Here is a 25,321-nt window from a genome sequence, read left to right on the forward strand (position 1 = left end):
TCATTCTTGGGACAAGTGTCACTCTATTTCTGAGACTTTCTAAAAGTGTTCTCAGACCCAAAGAATCCAGCTGCACATTTAGGAATCCTTAGCTGAGAACGAAGACTCTTCCCCTGAGACAGCCAGCCACTGCACACCAGAGCAGTGAAGATTATGCGCAGTGATGCATCTATAATTAGGGGTTTGTTTGCTTCTGTGTGTTGAATGCCCCTCAATCAAATAGAAAACATTGTCCCTCTATGTTAAAGTCAGCTCTAACATACTTTTTATAAACTGTGAGTGTACACAGACTAAAATGACTTGATTACAAGTCTCCCTGGCACTTTAATTTCAAGCCCTCCAATTGTCAGTGCAGCAGTTTTCTTGGAAGTAACACTGTGGCTTTCCCAACACTGGATAAGAGAAGATTAGAATATGATCTTAACGGTCAGCATGGACCAAGACTATATCCAAAGCAAAGCAAACCACGGAGCAGAGTAGCAGGTGGGTAGCTGCAAACCACCCCAAAACGTAGCGGGGTTTGAATCAACCACCGTTTGTTATTTCTAGTGAGTTTACAAATCAGCTGGGAGGGTTCTGCCGACCTGGACCAGGCTCGGCGGAATCTGGCCTCATGGGGCATCTGCAGTTAAGCAGCAGTCCGACTGGTCTGGGATAGTTCTGCTCCACGTGGCCTCTCATCCTCCAGCGGACCAGCCTAGGCGAATTTTCATGGTAAAGGCAAGGCTCTACTAAGGAAGGAGGGGGAAGGTAAAACACTTTTCAAGCCTCCGATTGCATCAAGTTTGCTCCTATGCCATTGGCCAAAACAGGTTACAAGGTCAAGTCTAGAGTCACCGTGGAGGGCTCCACAAAAAGGGACATGGATTCAAAGAGGGGTGAAATTGGGATCATTAAATCAATCTACACTGGCAATTACCCTGATACTTTTTCATAGAATTTACATTGCCAGGATAGCAGTTTCCAAGTTATCCATGGTCACAGCTACAGAAAGGGTCACAGCTACTACGGAGCCGTGTTGGAGCGTGTTTCTCCTGCAGTGTTTCCTCGCTGCTGAAATCCTCCATGGAAGAAGAAATTTAGACACCAGCACGACACTGAGCTGTCTAAATCAATATTGTGCATTTACTGCCCAAGTTCAAAGTGCAGGTCTCTTGCTGGACAAAAAGCATAAGTCTGCTTTCCAATCAAGTTGATCTTTTCTGATAGGAAAGAGTTCTCGGAGATATTCCTCCAACCAGTAGATTGAGAAACTTTTTGTTTGCAGACATGAGCTTTAGGAGACTATGCCAGGTTACCCGAGGAGGGTGGCAATAAATTACTGCCCCGGCCAGTCAAGGAAAAAGAGTGCTGACAGGCACAGTCAAGGAAGACATTTGCAGAGCTTGGAGCAGGAAAGCCGTTTGAGGACATGCTCCTGGAATGACATCTTTGGATAGGAGGAAGGAAGGAAAGTTACGTGGCTCAGGAAGATTAAAAAAAGGCATGGAAAATATCTGGCTGAGAAAGGAATCATCAAGACCAGCATTGAGAGACTGGAGGGGAGAACAGTCACAAGGTGAGAAGGGGGCCAGAACCGAGGTGAATAGGGAACAAAGACAAGGGCAAGATTACAGAGGCAAAGTATGCCCTTGGGAAGGAGAGGAAAGGGCAGACCATGTAGAGAGAAAGCCGAGGAATGGCCTTTGGAAAAGTACCTGGGCGAAAGCAGTGAGTGGCCAGGAGACAAGAAGGGGGACAGAGACTATTCCCACCACCAGGGTACCCTGCTGTCTGCCTTCTCCCATCTCCATTTACCGAACTCTTTCCCGCTGGGCACCCTTCAGGCACTTATCTTTTGTCACAACATCTCAATGAGGTTGGTGCTGTTCTCTATTGCACAGAAGGGGACTGAAGCATAAAGAGGCAAGTTCACTTGCCCAAGGTCACCAAAGTATAAAATAGTAAAAAAAAAAAAAAAAAAAAGGATTCAAAATTGGTTGTTTGTAACTCAAAGCTCACACTGTTTTTAGCCACTGTCTTAGGTCCCTGGAACTGCTGTAACAAGGTGCCACAAACCATCGGCTGCAAGTCCAGGAGCGAGGTGTTGGCAGGGCTGGTTCCTTCTGAGGGCCATGAGGGAGGGATCTGTTCCAGACTTCTCTTGCTTGGCTTGTGGACGATGGTCTTCTCCCTGTGTGTCTTTTCACATTGTCTTCCCTATATGTGTGTCTGTCTCAGTGTCCAAATTTCCCTTTTATAAGGACACCAGTCATATTGGCCTAGGGCCCCACCCTACTAACCTCATCTTAACTAATTACACCTGCAAGCATCCTACTTCCAAATGAGGTCACGTTCTGAGGTGCTAGGGGTTAGGATCTCAACATACGCATTCTGGAGGGGAGTGCAAATCAACCCCAAACAGACATTGTCCCTTATTGGCCCCCAGAGGCAAGATGGCACAGCAGAAAGAACATGTAGTCAGCTGACTGAACCTGAGCAAGGCTCTTTGTCCTTGAGAGCCTCCATCTTCCCATCCATAAAACGGGATAAATTCTCCTGGCTCATTCGATCACTGTATGGCAAGAATGAGTTAACCATCCTTCACTGGCAGAGTCCACTGCTTTCCCTGCCCATACCTGCAAGTGCAGATATTTTTGCTACATAAAGGAAGGGGGAAAACCAGTACAAGGTCTTTAGCTCTGATCTCACATGGCATCTTCTTATATGGTCTGCAGAACAGGCCCTGGGCGATGAAATCGATGCAAGCCCCACAGCCAGCCCCATGGCAAGCAGAAACGCAGCACCTGAGTGTCTGTTTTCGTCCCCAATCCCCTTGGTGATTGTCAGTGAATACAAGCTGGAGACCCGTTCTGAGCGGCTGCTGGATGAGGTGGGCTGAGGAGCCAGAGCCTTGCGGACGCTCAGGGGATTGGCCACATCCATGCAGCAGAAACAGAGAAACAAATACACCCTATTTCTCTTCTGGGGAAACGAAGATGATCTGCCAACGTAAGAGCACACCTCCTGATCCCGTTACTAGGCATACCCTGGGCCAGACCCAGAGGGAAGCTCCCTACCTGAAGACCTTGGCAAGCCTGGCCACACCGGTCCTGTTTGCAGAGGAAAGCACCCCAGGTCCCCTCTGGCGTTCCTCCCTCGACAGCCACAGGAGGGGACTGCAGGGCTTGGTGCTGTCGGAGCCCTTGGATCCAGCATGTTCTGAGGCTTCGTGACCACCACAATGGCATCCTACAGAACACAGATGGCCCTGACAACAGAGGTGCAAGTGACGGTCATGGTGGGAACAATACAAGGAATAGCAGCTCCCATTCACTGAACACGTACTACATACCGGGCATCCTACTTGCATTAGATCATTTCAACCCAAACCTCTGGGCATCATTTTCTTTTTAGGAGGAAGAATCACAGAGTCAGTTTGATCTACCCAAAATCACACAGGCAGTCACACCTCGTAGCAGTTTCCTTGATCAAGCGTGTGGTGGTAAACACACTTTGGGAGTTGGTAGTCTGACGGATAACTGTGGGTGGGGGTGCACCTCACCGTGAAAGATGGAAATCTTCTCCAAGCAAGCAAATAAATCAAGTCCTGGTGCAGTGGGTCTTATTGTCAATGCCCTACAGGGATATACCAATTAGGAAAACTGCCAGGAAATCACTCCCAGTGCTATACTGAGCCCACTCCAACTGCCCATACGTTTGCATTTTCCCGCAGAGGCCTTTTGTAAAGTGGGACACGTCAGTAACTCCTTCTCATAAGCCAAGTTTCCCTTCCGCATCCCTTAGCAGTGGGCATGCACAGGAAGTGATAACTCAGAAAACAGGACACCGGGGCTGGCCACTGTCGGGCGGCCCTGGGCTCCTCGGCAGTCCCAGGACTTTCCCAATGGACAGTTCAGTACTGTAAATTACGCTGCACTGAGACTGTCTTGATGTAAAACATGGGTACTTTTCAACAGGCCCATGTACACCCGTCACCCCAAACTGAACACCCTACATGGTCCGTGTAGGTGAATTCAGACCTGAGAGCCAGCAAGCCTTGTATCAATTCATCTGGGGACGATGCGGACACATCTTTCTTGTGACAAATTATTAGGAGTAAAAGTTTGACAGGCTGAGGAACCTCCCGTGGGGAAGAGAGACATGCCACGCCCCCACAGCAGGCTCTGTGGTGGGGCTGGCTTCAGAATGATGAGGCTCCTAAAAATGAGTCCCACACTCCACAGGACTCCAGAACAGAGGACAGAGAGGAATTCGGCTGAATCTGTGCCTGGAAAGAATGAGGAAGCATCACAGTGTGGCCCACCCACAGGTGGGGCACCATAACGTGTAGGGTCGTGGCTGAGGCCTGACAGCCACCCTGCAGCCGGGCTTCAGGCAGATGGAGAGACTAGTGCTGAGGCCTGGAAGACAGAGGGAACACAGGGCAGGGTGGGGACAGACTTGCACGGTGAAGCTAGTCAGCGGGGGGCCGGGGGTGGGGTGGGGTGCAGCCTCAGCCCCACTCCTGCTCGGGAGTCACATGGGCCATGGGGGAAAGGCCTGTTCCGGTGGCTGGAGGAGCCCCTCCAGGATTTCACACGTCAGGGAAGTCTGTTGCCCTCAGGAACACGCCCTGCTATGAATAAGCAAGGCTCCTTGTTAATAAATTCTACCTGCGTGTGCCAACGTCAGAGGAAAATGAGTTTCTATCCACTGGATGCCAAATCATAAAACGTTGCAGAGGGAATGAATTCCACCATCTCTTCCCCACATTATGACACAAATCAAATAGTAAATTACATTTTATTTCATTTACAGAGACCTTGGGGCAAAAAGGTGGTGTTTGGGAAACAGCACACACGTGAGAAGCACCAAGGAGAAGCCTGTTATAAATACGCCAGTGTGCTCTAAGTAGAGTGAATGTGGGTCCCAGCGGTGGCCATCTAGGAAGGAGCGTCTTTCTGCTGCCCTGTGGGTTTGGACCAATTCCCCGCCTGCCAGCGGCAAGCCCCCTCCACACCACATCAACCAAAGCCAAGAGCGCAGCCTGCAAACAACCACGAGTAAGTGCAGTTCCCTTTTACATCTCAGCAGCACGTGTGCAGAGAAGTGCCTGGTGGGATGATCACCAACAGGGGAGGCTGGGCAGACAGAAGACTGGATAATTAAAAATCACAGTCCAAAGTCCCCAGGCTTGACAAATGAAAAGTCCATTCTGCGAATCCTGCTACTCTTCTCCCACTCCACAGATCTACGCGGTTCTGTGCGGTGCGCCCGCTCCCCCCACCGCTGGCGGGATGTCTCCCTCCCCTCCCCTCAGGTGCCAATCCATGGTCTGAAGTTCCCGTGTCCAGGGGGCTGTGGGTCCCGCCCTGGAGGAAGAAGGCAGGTTCCCAGGAGCCAAAGGTCCATGTGGGGCCTCGCAGGCCGGACACTACAGCAGCTTGACATAATTCTGTGGAATCAGCCCCCTCTTGCCATTCAGAGTCCCTTCTAGCCAGCCAGGTTCCCTCGAGGTTTGCACTGAAAAGGAAGAGAAATTGCTTTTTACCAAAATGTCCCCAAGTACTTGCTCCCTGTGGAATTCACTGTACTGCTGGGTGTCTTAAAAGATCAACCAGAAGAGAATGGGGCCCATGTCTGGGATGTCTGGTTACAAATCTGCACAAGTGCTATTTATAGGACCTGCCCCTTGGGCACTACAGACCTCATGCAGCCCCTCGCGGCAGCCTCCTAACCGGTCCCCGAGCTTCCAGCCTGCCTGGCTCATTCTGATCCGCTATGCATAAAGGAGCTCAGCGAACTCTCTAGAACACAGAGCTGATCATGTCCCCCCGCTTAAAGTCCACTGTGTCCAGGAACAAACCCAAGCTTCTACTGGTCTGATGCACAGACACCCAGCCCACCCGAATCTCCAGTCTCCCCTCACTCTCCCCACCAGTGCCATGCCTTCCACCTGAAATGCCTTTCTCCCACCTCTTCACCAGGTGATTCTTCCTCTTCAGAGACCTTGAAATGCCCCTCCTCTGGGGAGACTCCCTCGACCATTCCCAGCACTCATCAGGCCTCACAGCGTCATCTGGGCACTTGTGTGTCTGCCACACTGGATGGGGTGCTCCTGAGGGCAGGGCCTAGGCCTAACATACCCTGGGCACGGTGCCTAGCAAACTGCAGGTATCCATAAATATCCATGACGGATACAGTAGAAAATAACCACAGGCTGGACAGCAAAGGGCATCACCAGGGTTTAGAAGTAAAATACAGACGCATCTAATAACCCCCGAGTGTGGGCAAGCCGCCACTCAGGTTTTGACCACAGCCAGCCGTGTGCGGAGAGGCGAGGGGAGGTGTGGCCTAGGCCAGCACACCAGCCCAGGAGCTGGCTGAGCAATGCAGCTGTGATGGCGATCCATAAGAAGAACTACTGGGCATCAGAAGGCGGCATACACAGACATGTACACAACACACAAAAGCTTCATCAAACAACACCTCCCTCACTATGTGCAATGCACTCTCTTTATTCTATTATTCTGAAATGCTGACTGCAACTCAGGAAATGCAGTTCATAAGCCACCAACGTGTGGCAGCCCACAGTATGACCTCCGCATAGCTGTTCATTCAGCTCTGACGCTCTCCTCCCGGCCTATATATGCCTAGACAACGCCTCCTCACCCTTCAGATATCAGCTTGGGTGTCCGTCCCTCTGAGATCACTCCTAGTGCTCCAGAGTAGGTCAGAGTACCCAGTTATACACCATACATGTTGTGTGTGTGTGTGTGTGTGTGTGTGTGTGTCAGAGAGACAGAGGGAGGGAGGGGAAGGGAGGGAGAGGGAGATGGACTGTCTCCCTTCTAGTCTAGGTTCTAACATGAGACAGGGACACTGCACCCCGAGCACCATGCCCAGCACGTGAGGATTTGTTTGAAGGATGAAAGCGAAGGAACTAGGTACGTGCTCTCCAGGCAGCCTGGCAGCAAGTCCCCCTTTGCCTCTTTGCTCCCTCACTGATTTCCGGCCTGACGCTGTGCCTCAGAGCAGCATTTTTAAAGGCTCCCACTTATTCCAAACCACCCAAGCTGGCAATACTACCAGAGCAGCCACCAGCAGGGGAGGGGACTGGATGCCGTGGGAAAGACCCCCAGGGGTTGTGCAACATGGGGACCTCAATGGAAAGGGGCCCCAGCCTCAGGACAGAGGGCCTGGAGGGGACCCCCGGCTGACAGGTGCTAACCAGGTATGCCTGGGGAACTACTGAACCCTCAGGGCCCCGCTCAGCCTCCTCACCTACAAGATGGGGTTACAGCACTTGGCCTGTAGGACTACTACAAGGAGGCCATCAAATAGTTTATGGAAGAACACCTTGGATGTGCTCATCGTTTCTTCTCTGATACACACACACCAACGCCCACTCTCACACGGAGTAGGTATTAACAGACACGGGCTGAATAGAAGAGAAAGAAAAGAAATTTCCCATAAAGCTAGGGGCGAAGGAGGCCCGCACACAGGAAACCAGGCTAAGTCGGGAATCCTGTACCCATCCTACCACTAGACCAGGGGGTTCATCCATACATCTGCTTCCTCTGCAGCTCTTAATTCCCCAAGGTGTAGGAAAGAAATGTCACCAACTTAGGGGACTGAGAGGACCTCTTACAGTATCCAAGACCTTGGAAGTGGCAAGGGCTGACAGGAGGGCAGGAACGGGTGGAGGAGTGCAGAGCACCCGTAGCTGGGCCTCCCCAGGCACAGGAAAGTGCCTCGGAGGTTTCAGATGAGGCCGGTGAGGGTCTCACCACGCTCCTGGGAGCGTCAAATCCCAAAATGCCCATCCTAGACTCCTTGCTGTACTTCACTGGTCAAACCATTTCCTCCAATGGCAATGTGATAGTTTCACATGTCAACCTGGCTAGGCCATGAGACTCACACGTTATTCTAGATGTTTAAATGTAATGAACAGGGAAACCAACAGACTTTGAGTAAAGCAGATTACCTTGCATAATATGGGTGGACCTCATTCAAGAAGTTGAAGGCCTTAACAGAACAAAGCCTGACATCCCTCAAAGAAGAGGGAACCCTGCCCTTGGACACAGACAGCAACTACTCCCTGGGTCTCCAGCCTGCTGGCCTACCCTGCAGATTTTGCATCTCCACAACTGCATGAGCCAATACCTATCAAAAGCGATTCACTCATTCACAAACACACTCACATCCTATGTGTTCTATTTCTCTGGAGAACCCTAATACAGGTGGTTTTGGAAATAAGAATCTCATTTTGGGAAGATTTTGACTCCTAGAGGCAGTGAATCTAAGAGAAATGAGATGCTGGCTAGAACTCTGGCTCCCTAATGACTGGGAGACCCTGGATGATTTACCTCCATCTCTCATGACCTCCATGCTCCTCGTTTCTAAAAGACAAGAAGCGATCTGAAGTTGCTGCTGAGATTAAAATGAGACACTTTACATGAGATGTGATGCCAGGCACACACCATGTCCATGCCCCTGTCCAATGCAGGCAAGTAAATGTGTGTGGGTCTCAGTTTTTGTCATGCCCCTGATGCCCGTCCCTGAGGGCTGTACACTCCCTGCCTGTCTCAGTCCAAGAGCTTGGCTCTCCTTCAACTGTGGAGCCCCTGTCAGCCTCATGCTGGGAGAAGGCCATGGGTACAGGGCGAGACAGGTGTTATGAGCTGCATGCTTGTGTCTGCCCAGGATTCATGCATTGAAACCTTAACTGCCAGCAGGACGATATTAGGAGGTAGGGTCTTTGGGAGGGATATGTGTTAGCTGAGCTCATGAAGGTGGCATTCCATGATGGAAGTATTCTTGTAAGAAAAGACAGGAGAGGATCACTTCCTCTCCTTCCAACCTCCCTACCACTACTCCCCCCGCCCACACACACACACACAAACCATGTGAGGAAACCGGGAAGAGAGCTCCCACCAGAACCCGACCATGCTGATGAGAATTCCCAGCCTCCAGAATGGTGGGACATACATTTCTGCTGCTTAAGCCACCCAGTCTGTGGTATTTGTTACAGAAGCCCCAACTAAGATGAAGGGTATGGGGCCAGGGACCCCAACTAGCATTGAAGAGTAGTAAATACCTTCCTCAAATGCTCCCAAAGCTACTAGGCATGGAAATGGAATGGGGGGAGTGAACTAAAGATAGTTCCACCAAATTCCCTGATGTTGGGCTGCCACCGGCCACAATTCCCTGTCGGGGCCAGGTCGGCAGCTCCAGCACTCAACCAAGAGGCCGTGGAGAGGCAGCTGCTCACTGAAGACCCCCAGGACACAGAGGGATACAGTATGGCAGTCACTCAGCAAGCAATGGAGAGCACTAACTATGTGCCCGGTGCCGTGGAAGGGCCTCGGCCACACCCTGTCCTGCCACATAGAGCTGTGTGGTCCTGGGCGAGTCACACACCCTTAAGAACCCAATCAGTACGTGATGACAATTATACCAATGCTCCCTAACGTGTGGTTTTTTTTAACTGTTGTAAAATATGTAGCACTTAAAATTTACTATTTTAATAATTTTGAAGCGTGCAATTCAGGGGAATTAAGAATATTTGCAATGTTATATAACCATCGCCACTATCCATATCCATTTCCAAAATTTTTACATCTCCCCAAACTGAAGTTCTGTATCCATTAAACACTAACTCCTCACTCCCCACCCTGAGCTCCTGGGAGCCTCTATTCTACTTTCTGTCTCTAGAAATTTGCCTATTATAGGGATTTCATATAAGTGGAATTCTGCACTATTTGTCCTTTTGTGACAAGCTTATTTCACTTAACATAATATCCTTAAGGTTCACCCATGCTGGGGCATGTATCAGATTTTCATTCCTCTTATGGATGAATATTCCATTATACATATATATGCCACATTCTGTTTACCCAATGAACACGTGGGTGTTTCCACCGTTTGGCTATTGTGAAAAGGCAGCTGTGAACATGGGTGTACAAATACCTGTTTGAGTCCCTGCTTTCACTTCTTCTCTGTATCTATCCAGAAGTGGAATGGCTGGATTCCATGGTAATTCTGTACTTAATTTTTTTCCATACTGCCTTCCAACAGCTACATGTAACATTTTATATTCCTACCAGCAATGCACAAGGGTTCCAATTTCTCCATATTGTCCCCGACACTTGTTACTTTCTGAGGTTTTTTTTTTTTTTAAAGATTTCTTAATGTTTACTTATTTTGGGAGAGAGTGTGCACTCAAGCAGGGGAGGGGCAGTGGGAAAGAGAGAGAGAGAGAGACAGAGAGAGACCAAGACAGAGAGAGAGACACAGAGAGACACAGAGAGACACAGAGAGAGAGAGAGAGAGAGAGAGAGAGAGAGAGACACCCAAGCAGGTTCCACACTGTCAGCACAGAGCCTGATGTGGGGTTCGAACTCAAGAACTGTGAGATCATGACCTGAGCTAAAATCAAGAGTCAGACGCTTCACCGACTGAGCCACTCAGGTGCCCCCAGAGGGTTAGTTTTTTTGTTTGTGACTTTAGATGTTTTTTTGATTAACAGCCATCCTAATGGATATGAGGTGAAATTTCACTGTGGTTTTTCCATGTCTTCGTGAATTACCACCCCATAACAACAGGGGCGCTAGAGCTAGAGACAAGAATAATTTGTAAGAAGCTTTCTCCAGAAGAGAATATGGTGGGATTTTTTTTAGCATTATAAAAACAAGATGTAAGACAAATATTCAAGTCACTGAAGCATCATCATAATATAGTGAATACCCAGAACCCAGGTGATGTGTGACTGATACAGAGGCCTCGTCCTAGGCTTGTCCCTATGCCATCCCCTCACCAAAGCCCCTTCCTACCCTGAGGTGATCAGGAGCTTGAATGTTCTATTTCTCATTCTCTTACCCTGGCTCTGGTTAAAACACAATTTCATCACATCTGTTCATATCTCTGAATAATAGACTATTTATTTTGCTTATTTCCAAGCTTAGCCAGAACCACATTATCTACTCTTCTGGCACTCCCTTTTTTTACTTAATATGTAAAGATTCCTCAAGGTTAGGAATAGATCTAGGAGTACAATTGTTGGGTTGTGGGTTCTGTACAGATTCAACCTGCCAAGATAATGCTAAATTGTTTTGCAAGGATTACTCTTTGTATATTTGAGACCTTTAAAAGGAATCACCAGAAGCTTCACAAGATCAACCTGGGCCACACCTGCTCTCCAAAGCATCGGATCAATCACATATCCAAGTGTAAATGAACAAAGTCTAGGAAGCGCGTCTGAGAGATGGCCAGCTCCTGGAAATCCTCCCACCAGGGGCCCCTCCGGTCCTGCCCGGCAGCCTGTGGAGGGATGCCACTTCCCACTGACCTGGAGGGTCTACCAGCTGAAGGGCCGCCTACCTGAAAAGAGAGCAAGGCTAAAGTGTTTCTGGAGTTCCCAGGCCAAAAGAAAAGGGAAGGTCCATATGACAGTCACAGGAATATACGCTGCTCTGAGACTTTGCAAACACTGCCTTCCCTGGGGGATACGGGAGGCATTTCCCCTGAACAATGGTTAAGCACTCATGTGTCTACCATACAGATCAATCTTTAGCCTAGAGTTTAAACCCATAACTTAAGTCCAGGTCCACACAGTAAGAGCAAAGAGCAAGGAACAGCTATCAAGCTACTTAATTACTACAGATCCCTTTCTCTTCCACACTCTGGTTTAGGGTTTCTTACTGTTGTATATATTACAAACCACATAACTACTGACAACGTGGCTCAGGGGCCATTTTGACCTGGATTTTGTCTTTACCGAAGGCCACTGAATGCCATAAACCAATTTCCTTTGTTGCCCATATGAGGGACAAAAGGGGATTATTCTGCAAGAGCATTTAATGACAGCTGCAAGACTCCAGTGGACAAGTGGACACAGCAAAAGTGTCTTGGGCATTTTAGGGGCCTAAGTATTGCTGGTGTGCAGAAAGGGTATGTTCCCGGCCACATTCCTGTGGGCTGTGCTATAATGGTGGCCACCTGGAGCTCAGCCTTGTTCCACAGAAGCTGAGGCTGGATGAGTTGCCTATCTGTCCTATTTTGTGTCAGTCGTCAGTCATCAGAAGGGAAGACCCCAAACCAGTCAAGGAAGTGCTTCCTTAGACAGTTTCTGAGCAAGCACACAGTTTTAACTAATTATAAATTCTCTGCAAAGAGATCATGCACAGCGATGAAGGTGAAAACACATAAAAAAGAATAAGGGCCTTTGATTTTCTGTACCCTTTAAGAACCAGCCCTAAGACACAGCAAGTCTGATGGTGGAGGCTCTGAATGCATTCCACTGTGCTTATTTGTACCACTACCAGAAGGTCACAGGGAGGCACATGCAACACAAGCAGCTCACATAAAATAAGATGCTCACACGCTCACGTAGGGAGACGGTGTCGACCCATCTGCGGAGCAGCTGGCCTTCAGGAAGAGACAGAGGAACAACTGAGACACCCTGGGTGCCCCAGCCAGTGGTCCAGACAGGGCTGGACACCAGGACTACAGAGCACTGAATGTGAGGGAGACAGGCCTTGGCTCAAAGAGGAGCCCGACCACGGCACACCGAGGTGTGCCAAGAGTGGCTCCCTGGTCGGCAACGTCCTCCACAGAGGTCTGTGTTGTTCTCAAAGCCCTACCTACCCATGGCCCCAAATGCTGTCCTACACCGCATCACTCTTGTAGACATCCTCGAAGATTCGGATGGAGAATCTGATACACAGAGAACTCAAAGAACTTGCCCCAAAGCACAGAGAAAGTAGAAAGGCCAATCTGCTCTCAGGCAAAATAACTGCAGTGTTGGCAATGCATAGATCTCTGCTAACTGTCCTCTTTCTAAACACAATGAGATACTGGTATGTGTGTACACACATGTATACGTGTATATACATATGTGTGTGTGTGTGAGCACGCAGGAGGTGTCCCTGCACCCAGTGTGGTTCAGACTGCCCTAAGTCCTTGCCAGTGATGGGTTTAAGGTGGGCACATGACCTTGTTCTGGCTACTGAAACATCAGAGCAGGTAAATTAGGAAAGAAGTTCTAGAAAAGTTTCTTTCTTTCTTTCTTTCTTTCTTTCTTTCTTTCTTTCTTTCTTTGAGGGCGGGGTGGGGGTAGAGAGAACAAGAGTGAGTGGGGGGTGGAGAGGGAGAGAGAATCTCAAGCAGGCTCCATGCTCAGTGTGGAACCCAATACAGGGCCCAATCCCAAACCCCTAGATCACGACTAATTGAAAGTTGGATGCTCAACTGAGCCACCTCCTTCTATTAGGGTCGATGACTGGGCTGTGGCAGCCATCTCATCCCCACTGGGGATGCTGGCCAGAGGCCCCTGCCCACAAACTGTGACCACAAGCGGTTCAGCAGAGATGGATCCACTGTGGTCTTGATGATATCTTTGAGAATGTGAATTAACCAACCCTTCCGGACTTATCATTATATGAACTAATCCATCTTAATGACAATTTAGCCATTTGTGTCAGTTTCCATTACTTGCAGCCAAAGGCATCCTAATAGATAACACCTTCTACAAAGGTAAATATCTCTCAAATGATACAGTCTAAAGGATTCCAGAGGCTCCCAGTCAAATCTAATCACACGATGGACAAATTCACCATCATTTCTCAGATGAGTGGGTTTCAACACTACTGTCTCAGCATTCCCTCATGCCATATGGTATGCCAGTATGTGACAGGGCTAGAGTAGGTGGCTATTGTACCACGCCATCCTGGCAAAATCACAGGTATGTATGTTATGGTGATAGAGGAATGATCTTGCTTCAACTCCAAGAACAAAAGTTCTCCATAGAGTATAATTCTTTCATATGTAGGGTTTTGGTGGTGGTGTTTGTTTTCTGACACTATCTAGAGTCCCTGGCTCTCAAGAGTACATGTCCTTCATATATATGCCTCTACAGGAGGCAGTTAACTTCCTTTCTAAAAAACCACCACGAGCAAATGCTACATTACTGACAATATACCACTAGGCGTTGTATTCCTATATTCCATATATTCCACACATTCTGGCTAATCGACCATTGCATTCCAGGCATCTAAGACCCTCACTGTCTCCACAGAACTCTTTTGGGCAGTCCCACCCCCACGCATCACTGTTTCCACAGCAACCAATGAATTTCATGATGAGCAGGGCTGTTAAGGAAGATATCAAGAGACTGGGGGAAAAGAGATAAACAATGAACCATAGGAGAAATCTGTGAAATATTAAGCTGGGCACAGATCCTCCATGCATGTGTATGAATATTAAAGACTCGGATAAAATCCATACCCTTGTTTCAATATGCAGAGGCAATACCCAAATCTAGAGATTCATACACTATTCAAATGAAAAAAATCATGTAAAGCCTAAAATGTTAAGAGAAACTATAAACCAAATTTTTCAACAAGAGTATACTTTTCTGTAACTCAGACTTGGCGAACCTGAAGCACTTAGGAGGCTTGGCAGGGGACTCTGGGAGAAGCAAACAAAGGATGCAAATCGGAAGTATCGAACTCCCAGTGGCACTAGCTTCTTTACATCAGGAAAAAGATGTCCTGAACGAAGATGCGCAAGAGTTAAAAGGGTTGGAGAATAAACAAGATGAAACCAGAAGTTGAACTCCATAGCCCCCCGCCGGAGTTCCGTTCCTGGCAGCCAAAGGGGCCAGCTCTCTCCTGTCCAAAGTGTCAAGGGATAGATGTGTGCTCCTGACAAACCCACAACCCGTGGCTGGTTACAGACATTCTGGGGAGGACAGAATACATGCTACTACCAAGCTCCCGCTAACACTCACCATCCTCAAAAATTGCTCCTATTTCAAAAGATAACTCTGAGCTGTGTTCTGCTTCACACGGATATACTGCTCGAGCCTTCCGGTTGACAACGCTGAAAAGGGAACATGCAAGACACAAATTAAAATATGAGAAACCGGGAGGGGGAAACCTCACCTTACCCCAACCCTCCCTTCCCAAATCTCATTTATATAGCACCAGTGGGACAACTCCTTCCAAAAAAGAAAAAGAAAAAAAAATAGCAGGGAAGTGAACAGGAGGCGGAACTCCAGCACTTGATTTTCAAGTAAATGATGGGTTTCAAATTCAAATCTTTCTTCGGGGAGCTTCTCTGAGAAGCTTTCGATGAACCTCTTCACCTAGTTGTCCTCTCTGCCTGGTGGATGCCCTTCCCTCTCGTTCAGCATTGTCAGAGCCACAGGGTGTGTTTATTCCTAAGCCCTTAGTTTACCTATTAGGGGAGGCACTACTATCTTGAGACAGAAGGCCAGGCAGTGAAGGGCAGAGGCACACACACACCAAGTGACTTCAGCAGTGCGCTGCCGACATCAATCTGGCAAGACTGACGACAGTCTGCTTCCCACGTCACTCTGGAGGGAGCTTGTCGTTCTGAGTTGGGTCTCCCCTGTTTGACCCCCTCCCTTCTGCCTGAAAAAGGCATTTCAGGCTCAGCTTCTCACCACTCATCAAAACACCCTCTGTGCCCTTCTGGGGAAAGAGCACACAGGCGAGGATGGAAAACATGCTGTTAGCCAGATGCAAACTGCAGCAAAGGAAGCGTCCCACCTCACTGGAGTGGGGGGGAGCCGCTGATGATAAGAACTTCAGCCTACCCCCCAGGAAGAAGAGCTTGCTGGGCCAGCACCTCTGGCTTCTGCACAACTGGCCCATTAAACGGCCATATTAATTCCTGTTCCCAATGCCCAGTTTACTTTCCTTTAAAAAACAGCGTGTGTTTTATATTCATGGATGAGAAATTCTTCCAAAATAAGCAGTTTCATAAATGCACAACAGGCACCAAAAAGACAGAGTAGGACAGCAGGTTCGAGCAGCACTCACGTAGAGCCAATTTCTCCTAACAAGCTACTTGCTCTTGAACCAACACACAGTCAGAGACAAGGTTGCCAATGTTGTCCACGAGGTCCAGGAGGCTGGGAGAACCTGAGCAAGCCCCACGCGAGGAACACAAGAACCTGCTCAGGTTGGTCAAGCCCTTTCTGCGTGCTGCCTGTCTTCTACATCATTTTCCAAACCCCATACCTTTCAGGCGGCTTGTCCACTATGGTGGTGGGAAGAGAAACGGGGGAAGGCGGTGGCTTGGGTGAAGGTGGTGTAATCGCTGGGCTGCAGCTTGGGGTGGTCGGGGACTGCGTGTTAAGCCACTGGACCATGGGTGATCGCGTCTGGCAGGGGCTACAGGTGGAAGTTGGAAGAACAGGATTAATAGTAATAAAGGCAATAGAACACCAAATACATGAAACTGCATTCCTAATTGGCTAAGATGATAGCTTCCTCATCTCTCCTGATGGCCAGAAGAGACAGAGTTCTCATTGTATTCTTCCTGGTCTTGTAGCCCCAAAAGCCACAACCCAAAAGTAGAGATGCCTAGTCCTTCTCCAGGTTTGTGGAGATCGAGTCTTGCCCATCCTAGCACCAAATCAGTTCACTAATTAGGACACCAGAATCCAACTGCCAAGACTAGCTGCTTGGACTTCTGAGATATTCGTGTTTTCTACTTTTAAGGAAAGTGTCAGAATCTACAGTCAAACTCATTACCTGTAGCTCCAAAAATTCAAGACATGGTCTATTAATGTTTAAAGCCTTTTCATCTGGTTGTGTACATGGAACAACTCAGAAAAAAACTGCAGCCAGGAATCAAGATTCCTCTAGAGCAGACCACAGACAGCATTTGAGACAGAAACCCATGAGCAGCAAAAATCTTTGATGACCTTAACGTTTCCATTTAACTCTCATTTGCAAATTTAAAAAAAAAAAAAAAAGCTAACGTATAAAGGTCAGTGAACAGACTCATGGAGGGGCCTAAATGTAAAAGAGAGTTCTATAAATATGGGTTGATTGGAATTAAATTATGTTTCAATTATCTCACACTGGAGGCTTGTGACTTAGTATATGAAGCTTACTTTAAAAGCACAGCGATGGAAGTTTCTCATTTCAATTACACTCTCAACACACATGTATTCAATGGCTGCTACACCCAAATGCTCTTCACCTCAAATTCACCCTCTTCAGCTAAAACCAGTTTCCATGAGCAGCTTCCTTATCCTTCCACATTCCTGAGCATTACCTATGGTTCTTTCTTCTGTAGCACAGCTAACATCGAGTTCTATCCATTTTTACTTCCAAGAGCTCCCACGCTATTCTCTTCTCTACCTCCTCCTCAGTGTCAGGAGACTCCCTTTCTCATCGCTTCATGCCTGTGTCACCTCTGTGGTCTCCTGACTAAGCCCCCAGTCTAATTCCTCCCACTTAGCTGGCTCGGCCAGCCACCCTCAGCCACCTGAGACCCAGTCTGCCCCATCCGCCTACCCAAGAACTAGTGTGCTCCCCAATGTACCCCCTCCATGTCTGCTCCCCCAATGGTCCCCCACCCTGTGCCTCAGGTCTCTCCTCACCAATCAGGCTCCCCAACCCCTCTGCCAGCCCTGATCTGTCCCTTCCCTGGCTCAGCTCCAGACCTGCCTGCCCAAATGCTTCTCCTCTGGACTAAATTACAGATCTTCTCTGAAGGCCCATCCTTGTTCTGTGACTGTTTCAGATATTTCTCTTGCCTTTGGGTTATAATCAGGTCTTTAACTCTTTCGGTAGACCTTACAGATCCAGGCAGAGTGCTGGGCACATGAAGTCTTCCACGGACATCTTAACAACCAATTCAGACATTCTACAACTAAAACTGGATTTTATAAATCAAGTACATGAAATATTGCATTACTGACCTGATAGGTCTTTAGTATGCTAGAAGGTTTCCTACCCTTTGCCCAGAAAAGGGGACAGGGGCTCACATTTAAAAAACATTATTTTTCAAACAATTTATTTACAATCCCCCTATCCAGCCAATTCATTTGGAAGTCATAAAACCTATTTCATACCAAGCAAAGAAACCTATAAATCTCAAATGATCTGTACTACCAGCAGCAAAAAAATCACTCAATTCTTTATCAGAAAATGAACCTTAAATGGTGTCTTACTAATCAAAAGGGAGAGGATGAGGGAAGGCCTGACAGAGAATTTAAGACCACACTTAGCCAAACAATTCCCATTTCATCTCCCAGCAATTATTCAAGGTGCTTCTGGGGTGGTGGTGGTGGAAGATGAGATGTTTTACCACACCCCCATCAACTCGTTCAGGTCATAAATAGCCTAGTGATTAAATGATGGCCATCCATCTGCTGAGAGGGAGGACAGCTACAGGATGAAGATAAAGTAACAATGCGACTATATTTACAAGGCTCTTAAAAAATAAAGATCATAAATTTTATAGCTATTATCTACTTAATCTTTACATATTATTTTTTTTTTAACATGGCTTTGTTTTTTTGGTAAAGGAAAAACACTCCTTTTGGAAAGTGAAAGAACCGTTGGAACGGCAGGTGCAGAAAGTTTGGGCCTATCTCTTTGCTCAGCTTTCTCTATCCTGTCCCAAAACAGAGACTCAGAATCAGCAATCCTGGCTCAGGGTCAAGTTCTCAACATTAACCATTTTGTTCCTTTGTTTTCTGTGACCCTTTTGTTGTCCTTCAACGTATAGATGTGCTATGTGATCCAGCACTCAACAGGCCACCAAGATAACCGTTCAGACTTCCCATTCAGACTTACATTTCTGTATTCAATTTCCTGGGTTTTCCCCACAATAGCTCAGAAGCCTGACCCAGTTACTTCTCCTTTGGATTTCAGAATCCCACATGGCACAAACTTTGCGAGGTGGAATATTCCTAGCAGGCAGCAAAACCCAAGTCTGGAAACAATCTCTATGGAGAGGAGGCATAAGAAGTTACCTGGAGAATGGGAAGTCCTATGAAATAAGAGACCTATGTAGTAAAACAAAGTTTGGAAAACAGAGTAGATGCTTGGCTGGATACAAGAAACTTTTCACAGGCTTCTTCCGCTAAGAAGGAGTGAGGATAAGGCATAAAGTGATTAAATAAATATAGTCCTAAAATGAGTTCTCACTTCAGCCAACAGAGGTCAGATAACAATATGTTTCATAGGTGTCTCCCAAAAGCACACTGTCCGTATCTTTTTGAAAGCAAGAAATGATCAGCATAAGCTGCTTTACCTAAATCACCTCCTACTTTTCAGAATTTGGTGTGGGTTTTTTTTTGTTTGTTTGTTTGTTTGTCTGTTTGGGGTTTTTTTGTTTTTGTAATGGGGATCAAAAACTTTTCTTTAACTACAGTTGACCCTTGAACAATGTGATGGTTAGGGGTACCGACCCCCATGCCGTCCAAAATCCACATATAACTCTTGATTCTCCAAAAACTTAACCCTCATTAGTTGCCTACTGTTGACCTTTGGAAACCTTACCAATAACAGTTAATTCACACGTTTTGTGTGTTACATGTATTATATGCTGTATCCTTACAATAAAGTAAGCTAGAGGAAAGATGTTTTTAAGAAAATTGTAATGAAGAGAAAAGACAGTTACACCACTGTACTCTATTGAGAAAAATCCACACCTAAGTGGACCCGGACAGTTCAAACACACCTGTTCAAGGGTCAGCTGTATTTAATGGTTAAAATATACTGCTTGTATTTTCCCAAAAAGCAATGAAGGAAAATATTAGCTTTTAAATAAAATTTCTGATATTCTCTTCCTCTTCTTTATACATTTGACAGAAACACTGGGCATTTTGGAAATGGCAGCCCCCACGCCCCCTCGCCTAGACAAAGGACTCCGTTTTCCTTAGCCTGAGCCCTAGAAGAGAATTAAGCCCTAGGGCATCATCTATATCAGTCACATCTCTCCTATATATTTAGAATAGTTCCAGCTACCTATGTGGTAGGAGACAATTCTTGATGGGTTTCTCGTGTTCTGCACTTCTTACGACTGTTCTGCACTTCTGCCTTTGTCCTAGACTATCTTTACAAGGATGTCTATTGGGCAAACAGCCTGGGAAGACAGAGATTGGGTCTCCTCCTAGAGAAAAAGGCAGGCTTTAATAACTACCATGAAAGATCTGGGTTTCCTAAGCTCTGGGTTCCTCTTGGTTTTTTTGTTTTGTTTTTGTTTTTGTTTTTGTTTTTGTTTTGTTTTCATTTTGAGAGAAAGAGAGCGAGCGAGCACGCATGCATGGGGAAGGGGCAGGGGAAGAGAATCCCAAGTAGGCTCCACACTCAGCACAGAGTGCCACACAGGGCTCAATCTCAGTACCCTAAGATCGTGACCTGCGGCAAAATGAAGAGGCAGACACTTAACCAACTGACCCCCATCCTCTCTTAGAACACTCTATGCAGGTATCCTCCACCCGTGGGGCACCACCCTTTGTTAACGGAGGGTCAAAGAGCTGATACTGTGAGCATTGCTACCGCTGTAATTAGTAGTCTTTTCACCACGAGTCCCGTGTCTTCTGCCAAAATCCATGAAATCATAGCAGACAAATTTGGTAGCTTGTAAGCAGAGTACGATTTCAGACTTTAAAGTTCTTGACATTATCATCCTTGGGAGAGTTGAGAAAACACTCATCCCCTCCCTTTTTTTTTTTTTTTTTTTTTTAAGTCTGTGGTTCAGAGGAGAATCCTAGTTAAAAAAAAAGTCTTTTGGGTTAAACCAAAAATGATGGGTAATCTAAGAATAAAAAGCTTAGTACCTGCTAAAACAGAACGAAATATTTTGAGTTAAGCATTAAAAAAAAATTATATTCTTTTTCCTGCTGCCCCTTTACAAATTTTTGATGAGTAAGACTGGCATGATCACAAACCACCAATTTTATTTAATGATGAGCTGCTACCAATTTCAAAAAAGTACCTAAATGCCACATATTTCCTGAGAGCCAACTTGTGGTTTGCAGAAATGGAGGCCGAAGTCAACTTCCTGAAAAGCTCAGAAACCACATTTACCAAAACAGAAATAAATTAAAGAGAAGTACTAATATCTGTCTGTTTGCTATCTTCCCAATTTCATGCACTAAACTGAAAGAACCTTCTTCCAAAAGTAAAACTCCTCTCCGTTTTCAGGGCACAGGAGCCAATATCCCCACCTTCCTCTGAGAAGGAATGTTTCCTTCTCAAAGAAAAGGAACAAATGGCAACAAGAGTGTTTCACTAAAGACACATAAAGGTTTCATACTGCTCACTCAGAACCTCATTCCTGAAACTACTTAGGCTGAAAGTCTATCTGGCTATCCCTAAGGCAACAGAGAAGTCTGTGCCCTGGTGGGGCGGGTGGAGGGCTGGAAGACATAGCAGAGAGTAGAATGTGCATCTGTGAAAGGGACGAGAGCCTTCTTTCCATTAAGAAAGAAAGAAAGAAAGAAAGAAAGAGAAAGAAAGAAAGAAAGAAAGAAAGAAAGAAAGAAAGAAAGAAAGAAAGAAAGAAAGAAAGAAAAGAAAGAAAGAAAAGAAAGAAAGGAAAGAAAGAAAGGAAAGAAAGAAAGGAAAGAAAGAAAGGAAAGAAAGAAAGAAAGAAAGAAAGAAAGAAAGAAAGAAAGAAAGAAAGAAAGAAAGAAAGAAAGAAAGAAAGAAAGAAAGAAAGAGCCACATTGTTGCTTTGGAGTCTGTATTGCAGGGAAAGGCCCTGCAGCTTTCACAGCGAGGAGGAATAAACCCTCAAAAACATAACATTATGACAGTAGCTGTGTATGTATCCACTTTACAGTTTATATTTATAAACTGCAACAAATCAGCAGTATGTGCCGCTTCTGATTCAAACTGTGACCCGATCTTTTCCAATACCAGACTCTACGCTCCATGCATATTAAAAACTTTTTGGCAGCAGCAGAACACAAGCATTTCAGAAATGGGGGATGGGAGTCAGGACCTTAACTGTTAAAATTCGACAACAGCTGCACCAGTCACCAGAGAACGTCTGTATCTAATGAACATTTCTTGCATAACATAGACAGGTCAGGCTTTGGGCAGCGTGGGAGATACAAGTGCCTGATTCCAGGCTCTTGGAGCAGTGACAGAGGCCATAGAAAAGGGAGAACACATATCAAGAAACGATTGCTTGTGTGAAGTGATTAAATCCCCCAAGTACCAAGATATTTGACTATGATTATATGATGTCAGAATCACATCAGAAGTTTGTGTCAGAATGAAAGATTTTAAAACCTCATTTGCAAGGTCTCCGAGCAGAAGCTAACACATTAGTGAAATGATCTTTCATTCCAGCCTGGGAAACGTACAGCATAAGTCTAGAACAGCTGTCCTGGGCAAAAGTGTTTGAAAATGTTAATAAAGACAGAAGGAAATATTGTAGATCGGTATATTATGGGAAATCTCTGTTCAAATAAATGCCATCATTATTCCTTAAGTGCCAGAGAGGGAGAATTCCACAGCCAGTATGTTTTTGGTTCCAAATGAGCATACTGAGGGGGACAGCAGTGAGAAATGCAAGCGCCTATGACAAGAGAGTCACCATTATCCAGTGCTGGGCAAGGAGGCCTTCACTGCCCATTAGGAGAGCTGGACATGGACCTTGTTCACTCATCATTCACGGTCTGAGAACTACCTGTCAGGCCCCATGCTAGGCCCTGGGGACACCCAGGGGACTGTGACATCTGCTCTCCATGAGTGCCCAGTCAAGTGAGTAGAGAATGACAAGCTGATAATCATAACACAGTGTGACGAATGCCATGCAGAGAGTTGCCCAGGGTCCTTTGGGAGAACGGAGGAGGAAGCATCGAACCATCACGTGGGCACTGGGAAGGCTTTCTGGACGAGGCGGCGTCTGCCCTGAGCTGATGCTGCCAGTGTCAATGTCATCACCTGTCCACACCCAGGCTCCTGCTAGGCACAATCTGCATATGCTGATTCACTTACTGCAAGGTATGCTTCCATTCCACATGAGACGTATGAGAAGACCATCTCAGAAGGCTAAAAGGGATTCACTCAAGGTCATGTTGGTGCTCTGGGCACCTGGGTGGCTCAGTCGGTTGGAGGTCCAACTCTTAATTTCAGCTCAGGCCAGGACCTCATGGTTTGTGGGATCAGGGCCCAAGTTAGAGCCTGCTTGGGATTCTCTGTCTTCTCTCTCTCTCTCTCTCTCTCTCTCTCTCTCTCTCGCTCTCTCTCCTGCTACCCTTCCCCTGCTCAAGCACTCTAACTAAATAAACATTAAAAAAAAAAAAAAAGGTTGGGTCACCTGGGTGGCTCAGTCGGTTGAGCATCCAACTCTTAATTTTGGCTCAGCTCATGATCCCAGGGTAGTGGGACTGAGCCACATGTCAGGCTCCACGCTGAGCACGGAGTGTGATTAAGATTCTCTCTCTCTCTCTCTCTCTCTCTGCCCCTCTCCCCTGTGCATGCGCTCTCTTTCTCTAATTAAATAAATTCATTTAAAAAAAAATTTTAGGGGCGCCTGGGTGGCGCAGTCGGTTAAGCGTCCGACTTCAGCCAGGTCACGATCTCGCGGTCCGTGAGTTCGAGCCCCGCGTCGGGCTCTGGGCTGATGGCTCAGAGCCTGGAGCCTGTTTCCGATTCTGTGTCTCCCTCTCTCTGCCCCTCCCCCGTTCATGCTCTGTCTCTCTCTGTCCCAAAAATAAATAAACGTTGAAAAAAAAAATTAAAAAAAAAAATTTTAAAAGAGGTCATGTTGCTGCTAAACTCCGTTTTGACTAGACTGCATGGAGCTCACACCCTCACATTCTTCTGGGTGGCTGGAACAGAATACAAGGAGAAGAATGGAGAAGGAGGGGAGTCAGACCTACTTGGGGGGCAGGACCGTGTGCTGAAGGACCATGATTACACCAACTGCAAGTGCAGTGAGTGCCACCATTCCAAAGGGGGACCCGGGTTCCAAAGCCAGCTGTGGCTAATCTCCTTATGCTTTCTCCTTTTTCTGTAAACACAGACGACACTTCTCACTCGCTAGAGGCCGTGGCCAGGAGCAAGAGAATGACTTCAGAATGCCTGTTGGAGGCTGCTGCACGGTGGCACCGTTAGCCTTGGCTGAGGGTCACCCAAAACTAAAGCTTGCATGAGTGTCACACTCCCTGGTCTCAGCTTCCTTCACTGAAAAGAAAGGAATCATTAACAGGTGAAGTGGCCAAAAGACTTGAGTGGGATGCTAGGTGGGAAGTACTGCGCAGGGCCAGGAGCAAGTGAACGCTCAGGAAGTGAAGCCTGTATTACCAGCATCAGGTAGTTTGCAGGCAGATCTCACCTGTGCTTTTCAGGGTTCCATCTTCACTAACAAATCATTTTCTTTGCCTGAAGACAACGTATAAACTATATCAAAGAGAAAAAACCCACAGATATTAAGTGGATGTCATCATTTAAAAAAAGAAGTTGCTGAATGCAATATGGTATCCTGGAACAGACCCTGGAAGAAAAGGGCATGAGTGGAAAAACTAGTGAAATCCAAAGAAAGTCTACAGTTAACAGAATTGTACCAATGTGAATTTCTTATTCTTAATAAAACTACCCTGGCTCTGCGTAAAATGTTAACAGTAAGGGAAGCTGGATGAAGGGTCTAGAGGAGCTCTTTGTAGCTTTTCTGTAAATCTAAAATTATTTCAAAATAAAATTTTTATTTTATTTTATTTTAAAGGTTTATTTATTTTTGAGAGACGGCACAAGCAGGAGAGGTGTAGACAGAGTGGGGGAGACAGAGGATCTGAAGCGGGCTCCACATTGTCAACACAAAGCACAATGTAGGGCTCAGACTCATGAACTGTGAGATCATGACCTGAGCCGAAGTAAGATGCTTAACCGACTGAGCCACCCAGGTGCCCCTAAAATTTTTATTTTTAACAATAGGTTGTAAAAAATTAAAAGAACCCTAAATAAACTCTTGATTCAGTCAAACACCAAAGACCTTTTGAAATTAGGATCACACTTTGAAGACATCCAAAAACCGTAAGAAAACCTTTTGCTTGGTTAAGTGACAAGAAAAAATTAGTAAGGGTTACATTTAAAAATCACCTGCACTGCCCATCTTAAGGCAGTTAATCTCACTTGATACAACTGGGGTGTTTTTTTTCTTTTTCTTTTTATTTATTTATTTTTTTTTTTTTTTTGAGAGACAGAGGCAGGGCTTATCTGGAGGGGGCTCATGCTCACGTGATGTGGGACTCGAACTCATTAACCATGAGATCATGACCTAAGCCAAAGTCAGATGCTTAACAACTGAGCCACCCAGGTGCCAGAAACTGGGTTTTAAGAAAAGTTGTTCTGTTTTTTTTCCCCAAAATGATTTATTTATAGATGAGATAAAAGTCAACAAACTTTTTCTGTAAAGAGCCAGAGAGTAAACACTTTAGTGTTTGCAGGCCATACAGTTGTGTCTCTCAACTCTGCCATCACTGCTGTGCAAAAGCAGTGACAGACAAAACGTAAGTGCCTGGGTGGCTGTGTTCCAATAAAACTTTATG

The 25,321-nt window shown here is 46.5% G+C and overlaps 1 protein-coding gene across 2 annotated transcripts in view; it reads right to left on the minus strand.

Moving 5' to 3' along the window:
• Positions 1 to 4,769: 4,769 nt before the first annotated feature.
• ARHGAP10 (Rho GTPase activating protein 10) overlaps positions 4,770 to 25,321 on the minus strand; it is a 326,505-nt gene continuing 305,953 nt past the window's right edge. For both annotated transcript variants that reach the window (XM_043567800.1, XM_043567809.1), the window contains 3 exons: positions 16,032 to 16,184; positions 14,774 to 14,865; positions 4,770 to 5,505 (listed from right to left, as the gene is read on the minus strand). In XM_043567800.1, coding sequence (XP_043423735.1) covers positions 5,417 to 5,505; positions 14,774 to 14,865; positions 16,032 to 16,184 — 334 coding nt within the window. In that variant the 3' untranslated portion in view covers positions 4,770 to 5,416. The remainder of the gene's footprint in view (positions 5,506 to 14,773; positions 14,866 to 16,031; positions 16,185 to 25,321) is intronic.

The sequence above is a fragment of the Prionailurus bengalensis genome, chromosome B1 (genome assembly GCF_016509475.1).
Source record: "Prionailurus bengalensis isolate Pbe53 chromosome B1, Fcat_Pben_1.1_paternal_pri, whole genome shotgun sequence".
Classification (NCBI taxonomy): Eukaryota; Metazoa; Chordata; class Mammalia; order Carnivora; family Felidae; genus Prionailurus; species Prionailurus bengalensis.